This window comes from Aspergillus foveolatus (assembly GCF_047715535.1).
Source record: "Aspergillus foveolatus strain CBS 279.81 unplaced genomic scaffold BDW70scaffold_1, whole genome shotgun sequence".
Lineage (NCBI taxonomy): Eukaryota > Fungi > Ascomycota > Eurotiomycetes > Eurotiales > Aspergillaceae > Aspergillus > Aspergillus foveolatus.
In genome coordinates this window covers 836919-852630 of record NW_027396065.1, presented here as the reverse complement: position 1 = coordinate 852630, position 15712 = coordinate 836919, and the positions used below count along the sequence as shown (strand labels likewise).

Here is a 15712-nt window from a genome sequence, read left to right as displayed (position 1 = left end):
CCGCCGTCCGCCGCCGCCGTTGCCACAACCCTGAAGAAAATGATCCTGATCCTTAGCGCCTTGCATGGAGTCGCATCCTGATCCTTACAGGATTACTTCCGCGGCTGGAATTTCACCGGCTGAATTCAACACCTCAAGCTTTCGTATTTCCGGCTTATCGCCAAGTGTCGGATCTCCGCTACTACCGCTCCCACATCTTTCGTCGTTATTGGCATTCGATGGGCGCCTTCCCACTCGACAATCCTCACAGATGAGGGCCGGCAAGACCGGATTAGATCCCGGTGCATCTCGAGGCCTGGATCGCGCAGCCCGTGGACGTGGATGGTTGGGATGCTTAAGAGGTGCCCGTCCTCTTCCTCTTCACCCGCAGATTCAGATCCAGACGCAGACGCAGACGCAGACGAAGAAGCAGCACTCGAGCTGGCTAGAGAGCCAGACCCAAATCCCAGGTCCAGGAGCGGTCCGCGCCCGGCAAACAAGACGGCGAAGCGATAATTGGTGCTAGCGGTCGCACCTCGCTTGCGATCCCTACCCCTACCCCAACTGGTCAAGCCCATGCGCTGCTGTCTCTGCTGCCGGTACAACAGACTGGCAGCAACCCTCGCCCCTTGGCTGAACCCCAGCAGGCCGACCCAATCCCCTGTCGCGCCGGCCCGGTCATCCTGCTCCATAGCAGCAGCGATGCACTCATCGATCGCCTCAACGTCGACATCGATCCTACTACTGGCGCTGGCAGCGGCCCATGCACTGATATCCACGCCCGCAGGAACAGGAACCCAGCTCCTGAACGGGCCCCATTCGCCATAGACAGACGTCACGTCCGGCCCAGCGGACGAGAGAAACGGCGCGTCGGCAAAAACGAGACGATAGCTGTCTGCCAGGTGTCTTCGCAGAGTGCGGCATTGCGCGGTAAATATTTGGGCGTTGGTGCCGCCGCCGTGGAGGCAGAGGATGCGTGGGAGATGGAGTTGCTGTTGAGGGGCTGCGGCCGGGGCCGAGGCGATATCGAGCGCCGGCATTATGCAACTGGGCCGGAGAATTGCAAATCAATGGCAGATCGTCTATGCCAGGCTTTTAAGTGATCAATACGAACTGTCAGTTCGCAATCTTCTGTGATTGGCTGGTCAAGGCCGTATTGAGAGTTGAGAGTATCGGGTGCGTGGCGTTTAGGATTTGACTTAGGGTTAGGTTTTGACGATCAATCTGACGGAGGGAGATAGAGAAGGAGGACCGGTTTCACATCAGACCAGCTCAGGCCAGGCCAGGTCAGGTCAGGTTTTAAGCCCCACGCAGTAAGCATTGCCATGCCTTTTTTAAATTACTCCGCCTCAGTCCGCGTACTTCCTGGCGGAGATGCAAACTCCGGGATAAGCACGGGATAAGCAGGCTGAGAGTCACTATTCTTAGTATAGAAGCACTCGTACCTCGGTGTGGTGTATCTATATCCTCAGGCTATGCCATGTCATACCATGAGAACAGCCGCCATTGCAGAGCCGCGCTCAATCCTAGCCTAACGCTTGAACGAAGCAGAACTTGAAACTACCGCAGCCGTATTTACATACAGCCCTACTGGCACCGGCATTTGCAATAACACACCCACCTTCTGGCCGCTCTAAACAGCATGGCAGACCACGAGCAGAAAAAGGAACCCCTCTCCATCGCCATCATAGGCGGCGGCATCATCGGCCTCATGACAGCCCTGGGGTTTCTCCATCGCAATATTGGCAAGGTGACAATCTACGAGCGTGCCTCAGCCTGGCCCGACATTGGCGCCGCATTTGCCTTCACTGGAATCGCCCGCGAGTGCATGCAGCGCCTTGATCCCGCAATTTTATCCGCTCTCTCCAAAGTCGCGCAGCGAAATCCGCATGATAAAGTGCGTTACTGGGATGGGTTCCACCCGAAAAGCAAAGAGGAGGCGCAGGATCCGGAGAAGAGCGTACTGTTTGAGATCGAGGAGAAGAATATGGCGTATTGGGCTTGCTTGAGAGGTGTTTTCCATGCGGAGATGGCGCGCTTGCTGCCCGAGGATATTGTGAGGTTCGGGAAGAGGCTGGTGGCGTACGAGGATGGTGAGGACCAGAAAGTGGCGCTGAGGTTCGAGGACGGGGAGGTGGAGGAGGCAGATATCGGTTGGTTTTCTTCCCTGCGCTGGATATTGGATGTCTCATAATGCTAATGCGGTGGATGAAGTGATCGCATGCGATGGCGTCCACTCCACGGCCCGCAAAGTCCTCCTCGGCGCAGACCACCCTGCCGCGAACGCCAGGTACTCTCGCAAAGCCGTCTACCGCGCTCTCGTCTCTATGCCAGCAGCAATTGATGCGCTGGGGACCGAAAAGGCGCATGTCCAGATCGCACATTGCGGGCCGGACGCGCACATTGTCTCTTTTCCGGTACCCTTTCTGACCCTCCAGGCCTTGCACTGCCTCATATATTCTGCAAGAAGACGCTGATTGTGCCTAGGTAAACAACGCCCAGATCTATAATGTCTTCCTCTTCACGCACGACTCGAACGAGTGGACTCACGGCCACACAATGACAGTGCCCAGCTCGAAGGAGGAGATCCTCTCGGCGGTCGAGAACTGGGGCCCGCATATCAAGGAGCTTGCCAGCCTCTTCCCGGAGCAGCTGAGCAAGTACGCCATCTTCGACCAGGCGGACCACCCGCTTCCTTACTATGCCGCTGGCCGGGTGGCGCTGGCCGGTGACGCCGCGCACGCGTCCAGTCCGTTCCACGGGGCTGGTGCCTGTATGGGTGTTGAGGACGCGCTTGTTCTTGCCGAGTTGCTTGAGAAGGTCCAGAGCGGCTCTGCGTACGAGGAGAGGAAGAAGAATATTGAGCTTGCCTTGAAGACTTACAGTGATGTGAGGATCGAGCGTAGCCAGTGGCTTGTGAAGAGCTCAAGGGAGATGGGTGATCTCTACGAGTGGCGGTATGAAGATATTGGGGGCGACGGGGTGAAGTGCAAGGCTGAATGGGAGAGGAGAAGCAGAGTGATTTGGGATTTCGATGTGCAGGGCATGGTCGACCAGGCGATAGAAGCGTACGATCGTGCTGTAGTGAAGGTCTAGTATAGGTAACTACTTGCCTGAGGATCGCTTTATATTCATTAATGGAAACATGTCTGAAGGTGTCCACTACATAATATATCAGCCACTATGGTTGTATTATGTACTATACACACGAACGCAGGTTAATATATTGAACATGTGGCACTATCAACCGCCATCTGGCTCTGTAATTTCTAAAATATTGGTGTTTTGGGACATTCTTGAAATTGTATGCGATATACTATTAAACAGGCAATCCATGGCCCATTTACCTTTGATCCCCAGCTGGCAGCCTAAACCCAGATACAAGTTCAGACAACGGTTCAACCAGCCCTGGATCCATATGCTGAGTTAGCGTTCCCCTAGAGTCTTTACAGAAGACGACCAAGCTGAAACGAGAAGCTGAGACGACCATCAGTCAGCGGACTTCCGGACTAGCGAAGCTGAGTCTCGAGCTGGAGTCTTGGATGGAGTCCTGTAGTCCGAAAAGTCCGCCAGAAGCGCCACCAGGCTTAGGGCTTACAGTGCTGCAGCAGAAGGATTCCATCTTACCACAATCTCCGGCTCCAATCAGAGTGCCCCAACGATATCAGTGCTTCCTCAGTGCGTGGCTTCCCGCAACATGTGCTAAGGTAGAAGTATTAGCCCTACTTCCAAGGGACAGACGTACATCTTGTCTATCTACTACAAACACCCAGTCTATCATATTCTCTCTGCTCTCTTCATCCGCTCGCTCGCCTGGAAAGTCAACCTCAAGTGTCTCAACTACACCTCATTCATTCACTGTTGACCCGGCAGAGCACTTAGCACTATCAACTACCAAGCTACCCTCCTACCCTACCGCAATGGCCCGATTAAGCGCCCCTGGGCCAGGCCACGAGGCCTCAACAGTCTTCCTCTTCGGCCCGCATGTCGGTACATTCACAAAGGCATCCATGGACAAGCTCGTTCGCCCACTCTCCCAATCGCCACAGCGCGACTGGATTCTGCGCACAATCGCCGACCTACCAACATACTGGGATGCCTTGGCAGCCAAGATGCCCAACATAGCCCGCGATGTTGACGGCCCGGCCTCCTTGTCTGAACTGGACAAATGGCTTCGACACGGCCTCGAAAAGGCCAGGCTCTCGGTCCCTGACGACGAGTCTCTGCCGAGCATCCTGGTTGGCCCGCTAGTGGTGTTGATTCAGCTGACGCAGTACTGGCGGCATCTGGAGATGATCAGGGACGGCAGTGCCCCAGCCGCAGATCTGCAGGCGGAGCTGGTGCAGCAGACACAGTCCGGTAGCAGGCCGACGGTCATTCTGGGCTTCTGCGCTGGCCTACTCGCTGCGCTCTCAGTGGCCAGCGCCAGCAACCAGGCCGGGTTCGAGGAATACGGAGCCGTCGCCGTCCGGCTGGCGATGCTCATTGGCGCTCTCATCGACGCGCAAGAAGTATGGGACAAGGCATCCGGCAAGGGCAGTTCAGCGTCCTACGCCGTCGCTTGGCGCGGCCAGAAACAGGAGGACGAGATGAACCGAATCATTGGCGATCTGTCAAACGACGCTTATATTGCTGTCCGGTATGACCAGGCGCGGGCGACGGTGACGGCCTCGGAGACAATTGCGCCACTACTCATGAAGCGCCTCAGAGCTGCAGGAGTCACGGTGGCTGAGGTGGGTATCAAGGGCCAGATCCATAGCCCCAATGCTGATCGGAAGCAACATACGAATGCCCTGGTGGAGCTGTGCGCCTCTCTGCCTGGGCTGCAGTATGAAGAGGTGTCGAAGCTCGCCCTGCAGACCTACGACAACCAGGGATCGGGCACACCGGTCTCTGGCTCAGGGAACATGACCGAGATGGTGGTGCGGTCGATCCTGGTACAGCAATGCCGGTGGTTTGACACCTTCTCGGCCGTGGCGGATGCCCTCCCAGACCCTTACGTGGTCACCTTTGGCCTGGAGAGATGTGTCCCTCCAACACTGATGAGGAGTCTCGGAGGGAGACAGGTCTTTTACGAGGACCTACCCAAAGACCCTGAGAAGCCTTCATTCTGGCTTACACCGCAATCACCACCTCCCCCACAGCCCCAGCCTCAACCAGCCCTGCAACTGCAGCAGCAGACCACCCGCGTCGAGCAAGTCATGCCCGTCTCGCCCCAGTCTGAGCCCATCGCCATCGTCGGCATGTCCGTCAAGACCGCCGGCGCCGACGACCTGGACGAGTTCGTCGCCATGCTCAAGACGGGCCAGTCGCAGCACATCCCCATCACGCGAGACAGACTCATGCACGACATGCTCTTCCGCGAGAACGCAGATGCCGACCCGAAGCGCAAATTCTACGGGTGCTTCTTCCGCGACGGCGATGCCTTTGATCACAAATTTTTCAAGCGCTCGCCGCGGGAGTCGGCGGCGATGGATCCGCAGAGTCGCATCGTCCTGCAGGCTGCGTATCAGGCTGTCGAGCAGTCCGGGTACTTTGTCGAAGACCACAACGGGTACACCCCGGACGGGCGTGACAAGATGCATGTTGGTGTCTACTTGGGCTCATGCGGTGTCGACTACGAGCATAACATCTCGTGCTACGACCCGAACGCGTTCACGGCGACTGGTGCACTCAAGAGCTTCATCACCGGCCGAGTCAGCCACCATTTCGGGTGGACGGGCCCCTGTATGACCTTTGATACGGCGTGCTCCTCCTCGGCGGTGGCTATCCATACAGCCTGCAGGAACCTGCTCTCTGGAGAGTGCACGGCTGCGCTTGCAGGCGGGTCCAATACGGTCACCAACATGAACTGGTTCCAGAACCTGGCGGCGGGCAGCTTTGTGTCTCCCACCGGCCAGTGCAAGCCCTTTGACGACGAGGCTGACGGATACTGCCGCGCTGAGGGCGCTGCATTCGTCTATCTCAAGCGTCTGTCTGATGCCCTCCGCGATGGGAACCAGGTCATTGCAACCATTGCCGCGAGCGCCGTGTACCAGAACGAGAACTGCACGCCCCTCTTCGTCCCGAACTCGCCGTCCCTGTCGCACCTGTTCAAGGACGTCATGCGCCAGGCCAAGGTCACTGCTAACGACGTCTCGCTGGTCGAGGCGCACGGCACCGGAACACCCGTTGGCGACCCCGCAGAGTACGAGAGCATCCTTGCTGCGCTGGGAGGACCAAGCCGCAAGAAGAAGCTGCCGATCGGGTCTGTCAAAGGCCATATTGGGCATACAGAGGGCGCTTCCGGGGCCATTGCGCTCGTGAAGATAATCATGATGATGCGCGAGGGGTTCATCCCCCCGCAAGCGAGTTTCAAGACGATGAACAAGAAGATCCCCGTCAAGGCCGACGATAATATCGAGGTTGTGACAAGCCTACGGGCCTGGGAGGAGGAGAGGAAGACAGCCTTGCTGAACAACTACGGCGCTTGCGGGTCGAATGCAAGCATGATCGTCACCCAGCGCGATCTCCCACGCCCTCGCTCGAGGAGTCGCGCTGTTGCAGGCGCACGCTACCCCTTCTGGATTCCTGGGCTCGATACTCGAGCAATAGTGGCGTATTGCGCCAAACTCGGGCCCTGGTTGCGCTCGCGCGCCGAAGAGCCGACCCTGGCGGACGTCTCCTTCAACCTCAGCCGCCAATCCAACCGCGGTCTGCCGCAGGGATTCATCTTCAACGCCCGCTCGCTGGCCGAGCTCCACGAGAAAATCGAGCAGGCCGCTGCCGCCGCCCCGAGCAGCAAGGATGCCGCCGCGAGTGTGGGCATTGGCCCCGTCAAGCCCGAACGACCTGTCATCCTCTGCTTCGGCGGTCAGATCTCGCGCTTTGTCGGGCTGGATCGGGGCCTCTTTGGCGCAGTCGCCCTCCTTCGCAAGCACCTAGATGCGGTGGATACTGTTGTTAGGGCGCAGGGGCTGGACAGTATCTACGCCGCGCCTGATATCTTCAGCCGCGAGCCCGTTGAGGACACCGTTAAGCTTCAGACCATGCTTTTTGCGATGCAGTACGCCTGCGCTCAGACCTGGATAGACTGCGGCCTCGACGGCAAGGTCCAGGCCCTGGTGGGCCACAGCTTTGGAGAGATCACGGCCCTATGCGTTGCCGGGACCCTGAGCCTGGATGAGACCGTCCGTTTGGTTGCGGCGCGTGCGACGCTCGTCCGGGACAGCTGGGGCGCTGACCGGGGCGCCATGATGGCTCTGGAAGGCGATGAGGGTCTGGTCCGCCAGCTGCTGCTCGAGGCCAACGGGGCTTCAGGGTCTGATGGCTCTGCGAGTATCGCCTGCTACAACGGCCCGCGCAGCTTCACGATTGCTGGGTCCACCGGTGCTGTCGATCAGGTCCAGCAGACGATCTCGCGGCCCGAGTTCGGCTCGATCAAGGGCAAGCGTCTCAATGTCACGAACGCCTTCCACTCCTCGCTCGTTGACAGGATCAGTGATGGGCTGGACTCTATCGGCAAGACGCTGACCTTCAACAGCCCCGTCATCCCCGTCGAGCGAGCCACTGAGGTGGCCTCTGCCAGAGCGACAGACGCCTCCTTCGTCTCGCAGCACATGCGCCAACCCGTCTTCTTCAACCACGCGGTGCAGCGTCTTGCAAAGAGACACCCACAGGCGATCTTCCTCGAAGCCGGCTCCAGCTCGACCATCACCGTCATGGCCGGCCGGGCCATTGCTCAGGGCCAGGCGTCGTCAGAGGGCCACTACTTCCAGGCTGTCAACATCACCAACGAGACGGCCCTAGACTCTCTCGCTGATACCACGACCGCGCTCTGGAAGCAAGGTCTCCGCGTTACCTTTTGGGCGCATCATGCTGTCCAGACCCCTGAGTACGCCCACCTCCTCCTCCCCCCATACCAGTTCGATACTTCTTCCCGCCACTGGCTCCCGATGAAGTCCCCTCTCGAGAAAGTTAAGGAAGCCGCTGCCGCCATGATCGCTGCCAACGGCGGCTCCATCGCTGGGACAGGGCTACAGGGTCAGCAGGCCGGCACGCCGCAGGACCCCCGGACGCTACCGGTGTGGGAGTTCGTCGGCTATCAAGACGACGAGACAAGGAAGGCCCGATTCCGGATCAATACCTCCTCGGACAGGTACAACCGATACGTGCTCAGTCACGTCATTGCGCAGACGGCGCCCATCTGCCCGGGGACGCTCGAGTGCGACATCGTGATCGAGGCCCTCTTCAGTCTCGAGCCAAGGTGGAGGCAAGACGGGGTGCAGCCCGTGGTCCGTGAGATGATCAACCACAGCCCTATCTGCAAGGATCCCAGCCGCGCTGTATACCTCGATCTGACGGCGACAAACAAGAGACGGACAAACTGGACGGTCAGGATCTTCAGCCTTGACGACGACACGACCAAGAAAGCACAAGAAACCCACGCCGAAGCCGCGGTCGAGATGCGCTCCTCTTCTGACCCAGCGCACGTCCGCGAATTCGCCAACTTTGAGCGGCTCGTCTCACACAAGCAATGCACCAATCTTCTCCGTCTGAACCTCGATCAGGACACCGACGAAGGTGTCGAGGTCTTACAGGGCCGCAACGTCTACCGCGCATTCAGCCCAATCGTCGACTACGGTGAGGTCTACCGCGGGGTCAAGTATGTCGTCGGCAAGGGAACCGAGTGCGCAGGCCGTGTGCAACTCCCCAGATCCAGTCGCGGGGATACATGGCTTGATGTCCCGCTCAGCGACAGTTTCAGCCAGGTCGGCGGTGTCTGGGTGAACTTGATGACCGACCTGCCGAGTAGCGACATGTTCATCGCGACGGGCTGCGAGCTGAGCATGCGCTCGCCCAAAGCACCGCCGAGGGAGGATGCGGACGTTTGGCATGTTTATGCCCGCCATTCAAGACAAGGCGACAAAGCGATCGTGACGGACCTGTTTGTATTTGATGCGTTAAGCGGCCAGCTGGTGGAGATCATGCTGGGCGTGCAGTATATGCGTGTCGCGAAGGCGTCGATGAGCATGATGCTCGCACGGATGACCAAGGACGACTCGGTCCTGAGAACGAAAGCGTCGGCGCCAGGACCAGCACCAGCGGCAGCCTCCCAGGCCGCTCTAAAGACTGCTCCTGAGGCCAGAACTAGCTCTGAACCTGGGGCGAAGGTAAAGGCCAGCAAGACCTCGAAGAAAGAGAAGAAAGAGAAGAAGCCCGTTGCGAAGGCCAAACCCAAGTCCAGCAAGCCCTCTAATTGGCGAGATATCACCGAGGAAGTGCGCAACCTTGTGGCTACAGTCTCTGGCATTGACGCCAGCGAGCTCGAGCTGGACGCCGAGATGGCGGACTTTGGTATCGACAGTCTGATGGGCATGGAACTGGGCAAGGAGGTCGAGGCCGCGTTCAAGTGCACCCTCGACCAGAACGAGCAGATGGAAGCAACCAGTCTACGCAAGTTCGTGCAGTGCGTCTCGAATGCGCTCTTTGGTCCAAACGCAGGTCCTGCGGAGGCAGAAGAAGACGAAGACGAAGGAGAGAGCGACGACTCGTCCAGCGAGTCTGCCTCTGAAAGCGACGACGCCGGCGCCGAAAGCTCAGATACGGGCATCCTCACGCCCACTGGCGAAGAGGAGCAGCCTTTGCCTCTCAAGGCAGTGGCCATTCACAAGTCTGCTGGGCTCGCAGCGATTGCACCACCAGTCGAGTCCCGGCTTGCCCTATCCTCTTCCGACATTCTGGCCTCGTTTGGGGAGGTCAAGATGCAAACCGACGCCCTCATGAAGGAGTACGGAGTCGACAAGACCGAGGGCGTCATGCTCTCCGGAAGCAACAGACTCTGTACTGCCCTCGTCGTCGAGGCGATGGATGAGCTCGGATGCCCCCTTCGCACGGCATCGCCAGGCCAGCCCCTCGACCGCGTCGCCTTCCTCCCCCAGCATGGCCGCCTTATGCAATGGGTCTACGAATTCCTTGAGCGTGACGCACGCCTAATCAACATCGACCCGGCCAGCGGCCAGATCACACGCACGCACATCACGGCCCCTCGCAAGACCAGCCAGGTGATCCTGCAGGAGATCCTGGCATCAGACCCCGGGTTTGCGGTCCCCAACAGACTGGCCTACTACGCCGGACGGCAGCTGGCGGGTGTCCTGAGTGGCTCGACGGACGGCATCCGCGTGCTGTTTGGCAGTCCCGAGGGAAGAGAGCTGACCGCGGCCATGTACTGCGAGCATACCTTCAACTGCATGAGTTATGCACAGATGCGTGAAGTCACAAACCTCCTCGCTGAGCGGATCGGCCGCACCGGAGAGACGCTCAAGGTTCTCGAGATGGGCGCCGGTACAGGAGGCACCACGCTCGTCATTGCGCCGTTCCTGGCGACGCTGGCCGAATCGGGCGCCCTGCCCATTGAATACACCTTCACAGACATCTCCCCCAGCATGGTCGCCAACGCCCGTCGCCGGTTCAGCAAGCAATACCCGTTTATGCGCTTCGCCGTGCACGATATCGAGAAGGCTCCGGCCGACGAGCTCAGGAACCAGCATCTGGTGCTCGCCAGCAATGCCATCCACGCCACGCACAATCTCGGGATCTCGCTGTCCAACATCCATCAGGCACTCCGCCCGGACGGGTTTTTGATGATGCTGGAAATGACCGAGGTTGTCCCCTTTGTCGATCTTGTTTTCGGCCTGCTCGAGGGGTGGTGGCTGTTCGACGACGGACGGCACCACGCCGTTGTACCGGCCGAGCACTGGGAGCGTGAGTTGCACAGGGCCGGGTTTGGCCACGTCGACTGGACAGACGGCAACCTACCTGAGAATACCTTCCAGAAGGTCATTATCGCGCTCGCGTCGGGGGCTCAGGGAGCCCGTCTGCCCAAGCCGGAGCCCGTGCAGACCCTCATCCCCGAGTTGAACCGGGAGAATGTTGAGGCGCGCACAGCGACAGCAGAGAGTCTAGTTGAAAAATACACGGCCGGCTGGGAGACGCCCAAACTCCGTGCTCTGGCCAGCCGGACCGAGAAGGAGGAGTCTGGCAAGACACCGGCGCCGCACGCAGCACCAGGACGCAGGGCGCACGAGGCTGTCGTCATCGTCACTGGCGCGACTGGCAGTTTAGGCTCGCACATTGTTCAGAGACTCGCCGAGACACCGTCGGTTGCGACGGTGGTGTGCCTCAATCGCCGCAGCAGCAGTACCACCCCAGAGAAGCGCCAACAGGCAGCCCTAACAGCCCGCGGCATCACTCTGTCCCCCGGCGCCCGGGCAAAGCTCCGCGTTCTAGAGACAGACACTTCTAAGCCCCAGCTGGGCCTCCCGCCGCTTGAATACAGCTGGCTCCTCGAGAACGCGACGGATATTATCCACAACGCCTGGCCCATGAGCGGGACACGGCCAGTGTCCGCATTCGAGCCCCAGCTACAGGCGATGCGGAACCTACTTGATCTTGCCCGCGACATTGCAGCACGGCCCTTCAATGGTCCCAGCCGCGTGGGCTTCCAATTCATCTCCTCCATCGGCGTCGTCGGATTCTGCGGACAGTCCCGCGTGAGCGAGGACCGCGTTCCGCTATCTGCAACACTGCCATCCGGATACGGCGAGGCGAAATGGATTTGCGAGCGCATGGTCGATGAGACGCTCCACCGGCATCCCCGTCTCTTCCGGGCGATGGTCGTGCGGCCCGGCCAGATCTCGGGCTCATCGACGAGCGGTTTCTGGAACCCGGTTGAGCACTTTGCTTTCTTAGTCAAGTCTTCGCAGTCGCTGCGTGCTTGGCCGGACCTGCAGGGCCAGATGCAGTGGATTCCTGTGGATCACTGCGCTGCTGGTGTTGTGGACCTGCTCCATCTCACCTCACGGAGCGACGACGCGTACCCGGTGTACCATATGGACAACCCTGTCGGCCAGGACTGGCAAGCCATGAACCCTGTGCTCGCGTCGGCACTCGAGATCCCCGCGTCGAACATCATCCCGTTCAAGAGGTGGATCTCGAGGGTGCGGCGGTCTCCGCTGCCGATGGAGACGGAGAATCCAGCGGCGCGGCTGGTGGATTTCCTCGACGACCATTTTGAGCGCATGAGCTGCGGCGGCCTGGTGCTTGATACAAGCAGGGCGAAGGAGCACTCAACCACTATGGCGGGGGTCGGGCCTGTTGGCGCGGAGCTGGCGAGGTTGTATGTGCAGGCTTGGAAGGATATGGGCTACCTCGCCTGATTGCATGAGCTTACAGAATCTTTTTTTTTGTTTCGCTAACTTTGGCTTTGATCTGGCGTATTCTGGCGTTGGGAATGATTTATTGTATCTAGACTGTTGTTTCTCTGCTTACAATGGCATATAATTCCGATCAGTTTCACCAAACACACTTCCCATCCGACCTAGCTAGCTCGAATGTAAAGCAACTGCACATTAAGCTAGGCCATGTCCTGTAACTTGAGTAGAAGCAAGAGATCCAGCTTTCTGCGTGGTCCTTTATCAATACTCCTGCAATATCTCTCCTAGGTAGCTAGAGCATGCATAGTGACAGCGGGTTTTTATTCCTATATCGATGCGCTTGAAGAACCTTTTTCTCACGGAATAGGTGCAATCCGTCCGTAGTCTATACTATATCAACAATGCATAAAGCAGACAGTATATCAAGCGAGATTGTCATGAATGACCAGTCAAGAGGAGCTGCAATGTATCTATCACTCGTTGGCTAACTACAATGGTACATAAAGACATGGCTCAATGATTCCTGCTGAGTCTGGTCTATATCCTGCGGCCTGCATGCACTCGCTGGTAGTATGTGACTCGATCTTGTCGACGACGTAAATAATGCTGGTAACCATGGACCTAGACGACGATCCAGCATAGCCACATCATAAACTCCACAACTCTTATAGTACTGCTTTCCAAAGTACCATCAGTTCCTGCGTAGCCACGTGTGCGACAGGCATTGCGGATAGTCTAGCGGAGTTAGAGGCTAGCCCTAATTTGATGCAATATATTGCAGGTCGATGCAGGGGCTAACAGGAACCAGCCAGTCACCTCAACTCCGTTATCCAATCGGACTCTACACTGTTCCTTAGCTGTGTCAGGGGCGTAGCGGACTTTGCATGGATCTGCAGACTGTAAGCCCTAATTGGACTCCCGGAGTTCCAACTCCGTTAACTACAATCTTCCCTCTCAGTCTACCGTAAGCATGGCAGCACAGTAAGCCCTAACCAGCATTCGACCCTAGCCAGCTCCAATGACCACGCCTTATGCCCCCAGCCGGCCGGAGTATGCTGGAGTATGGCTGGAGCTGCTGGATCTGGGCGCAGTCACGCGCAATCTCTGACCGGCTATTAAAGCTCATTCGTCGTACCAGTCCTCTCCCTCCTATCTTGCACAGCTATCCCGCCTGTCCCAATCCGCCCAATCACACCAGAATGCGGTTTCTGCTTCAGTCAATAGCACTAGCCGCTGCAGCGCGCGCGGCAAGTATCGACCTCGAATCTCTTTTCGGCCCATACGTCTCGCCTGAAACAGAGATCGCCGAGCTTGACGACGCGGATTTTGACGAGGTCGTATCACCCAGATGGTCCGAATGGAGGCCGCCCACCTGGACAGGCGCGATTAAGCCGCAGACAGAGGAGGATTTGCAGGAGATTGTATACTTCCTTCTTTCTCTTACACCTCTTGTTCTCTTTTCGCCTTTGTAGCGTTGCTTCTTAAGGGGATAGTGTACTGACGAGGGCAGGTCCGCATCGCCGTCGCGAACAATGTCAGCTTCATGGCCACCAACGGTGGCCACGGCACCAGTCTGATCTACGGCACCGTCAAAGGGCTCGATATCAACTTGGCCAATTTTAACAACGTGGACATCGATCTGGAGTCAAACACCGTCACTGTTGGTGCGGGCGCAAAGCTGGGAGATATCACCGAACCGCTCTATAAAGCGGGCAAGGCCATTCGTATGCCCTCTCATTCTCTCCTCCCCTTTTTAAGCATGCGTCTAATAGAGACAGCCCGCGGCAACTCTCCCTGCGTCGGGGTTATTGGCGCCACCATCGGCGGCGGAATCGGGTACGAAACAGGGCTCTTCGGCCTCGGCGTGGACGCACTCGTCTCTGTCCGCATCATCACCGCGACGGGAGAGCTGATCACTGCGAATGAGACCTGTAACAGCGATCTCCTCTGGGCGATCCGCGGCGCCGGCGCAAACTTTGGCATCATCACTGCCGCCACATTCAAGATGTTCGACCAGCCGAACAACGGCGACGCCGTGATCGGCACGTTTGTGTATAACTCAACCAAGAGCCTCGGCGTCTTCGAGTACCTCTCCGTCCTCGATAATGTCCTCCCTCCTGAACTGGGCGTGCAGCTCTCGATCGGGTACGATCGCACTATCAACGAGACCCTCTTGACCGTGGACATCAAGCACTTCGCCCCCTGGGCCACCTTCGTCGACCACTGGGAGCACGCCGAGGCACTCGGCCCTATCAGCCGGAACGTCTCGAACGTCACACTCGTCGAGCTGTACGCTGGCCTCGACGGACCCTGCCAAACAGGAGCCTACGTCTCCGGCGGTACCGTAGGACTGGGTCGAACAGACCCGGCCACCATGCAGGAGGTGTTCGACGACATGACCGCGTTCTACGAGCAGTACCCGGGGTATCTGGGGCAGAGCCTGTTCCAGCGATACGCGAACAACAACACGCTCAAAACGCCTGCTCACACGGCCGTGTATCCATGGCGCGACACGAAGATGTTTTGGCTGCACGAGAACATCTTCTTGGATCCGGAACTGGAGGCTCCAACGAACGAGCTTCTGGTCTCACTGCGCGAGAAGCTCCATGCCACCAGCGGGTTTCCTGCTGACCAGCCGCATATCTACGTCAACTATGCGTTTGGTGATGAGGGGCCGGAGGCGTGGTGGAGCAAGGAGAATCTACCCAAGCTGTCGTATCTCAAGAGAAAGTGGGATCCCAAGGGGGTCTTTGGGAAGGGGACGCCTATTCCGAGGTTCTAGGGTGGATAGCCGTATCTCCCTCCAGGTTGGTCATTGGAAATTGCTGAGGCGTCTTCTAGCGAAGACTACTAGTGTTGACATGGCTAGGGCTGTTTCCAACTATGCCAAAGCATGCAAGTTGTCCATATGTGCGGATCAACTTTTGTCTGCTCAGCTTTGTTTTCCGAGCTATATAGTTCTGAGAAACATAATAATGCCATTTAAGACTTTATTTCTCTCTTTATTTCTCTCTTTAATTCTCTCTTTATTTCTCTCCTTATTTCTTGGTAGGCTGCTCCTAGGATACCAGATAATGCAAAGGAATCTACACTGCAAAGCTTATACTAAGCAGTTAGAGGAAATGATCCCAGACCCGGTTTGGTCCTGGCAAGATAGGTACTTGGAGGCGGCTGGCAGGCTTTCTCCCAGACAAAAACAGATTCAGCTTCGCAGTATTATATCCTTGAACACAAAAGCCCGGCCATGGTTAAGTATCTTTCATTCATCCTACCCACTGTCTTCCGCTTCAGGATCAACCAATTCGAGAAAAGCCAGTCGGTCCACCACGGTGCTATCATATCTCAAGGCCCCAAAGATAACTGGGCACTTTATCTTCTTCCCTGCCCCGCACCACCGCCAGGCGCAGCGGAATGAGATCCGCCTGCAGAGCCGGAAGGAATAGCCGAGGACTGGGAACTGGCCCAGCGGTCCCCGGCAGACTGGGCGCGCGAGGCGAATCCTCCAGAAGACATGTCCCCTCCGCCTTTAGCCTGCATGC

The 15712-nt window shown here is 57.9% G+C and overlaps 4 protein-coding genes across 4 annotated transcripts; 3 read left to right on the top strand and 1 right to left on the bottom strand.

The window, feature by feature from the left end:
* Positions 1 to 103: 103 nt before the first annotated feature.
* On the bottom strand, positions 104 to 1261 carry BDW70DRAFT_125941 (serine hydrolase FSH). Its single transcript, XM_073734994.1, has one exon. It carries the CDS (start codon positions 1017 to 1019, stop codon positions 126 to 128), a length of 894 nt encoding a protein of 297 aa, XP_073601222.1. The 5' UTR covers positions 1020 to 1261; the 3' UTR covers positions 104 to 125.
* A 348-nt stretch (positions 1262 to 1609) lies between these two features.
* BDW70DRAFT_165567 (FAD-dependent oxidoreductase) lies at positions 1610 to 3075 on the top strand (the record flags this gene model as incomplete). The annotated part of the gene is made up of 3 exons (XM_073741779.1): positions 1610 to 2132; positions 2194 to 2396; positions 2467 to 3075. Exons 1-3 carry the CDS (start codon positions 1622 to 1624, stop codon positions 3073 to 3075), a joined length of 1323 nt encoding a protein of 440 aa, XP_073601221.1. The 5' UTR covers positions 1610 to 1621.
* Positions 3076 to 3899: 824 nt separating this feature from the next.
* BDW70DRAFT_165565 (uncharacterized protein) lies at positions 3900 to 12176 on the top strand (the record flags this gene model as incomplete). Its single annotated transcript, XM_073741778.1, has 3 exons — positions 3900 to 5706; positions 5758 to 8623; positions 8681 to 12176. The coding sequence occupies 3 exons, from the start codon at positions 3900 to 3902 to the stop codon at positions 12174 to 12176; spliced, it is 8169 nt and encodes a 2722-aa protein (XP_073601220.1).
* A 1196-nt stretch (positions 12177 to 13372) lies between these two features.
* On the top strand, positions 13373 to 15114 carry BDW70DRAFT_165563 (FAD-binding oxidoreductase; the record flags this gene model as incomplete). Its single annotated transcript, XM_073741777.1, has 3 exons — positions 13373 to 13594; positions 13684 to 13897; positions 13946 to 15114. The coding sequence occupies 3 exons, from the start codon at positions 13373 to 13375 to the stop codon at positions 14953 to 14955; spliced, it is 1446 nt and encodes a 481-aa protein (XP_073601219.1). The 3' UTR covers positions 14956 to 15114.
* Between the last annotated feature and the right edge of the window lie 598 nt (positions 15115 to 15712).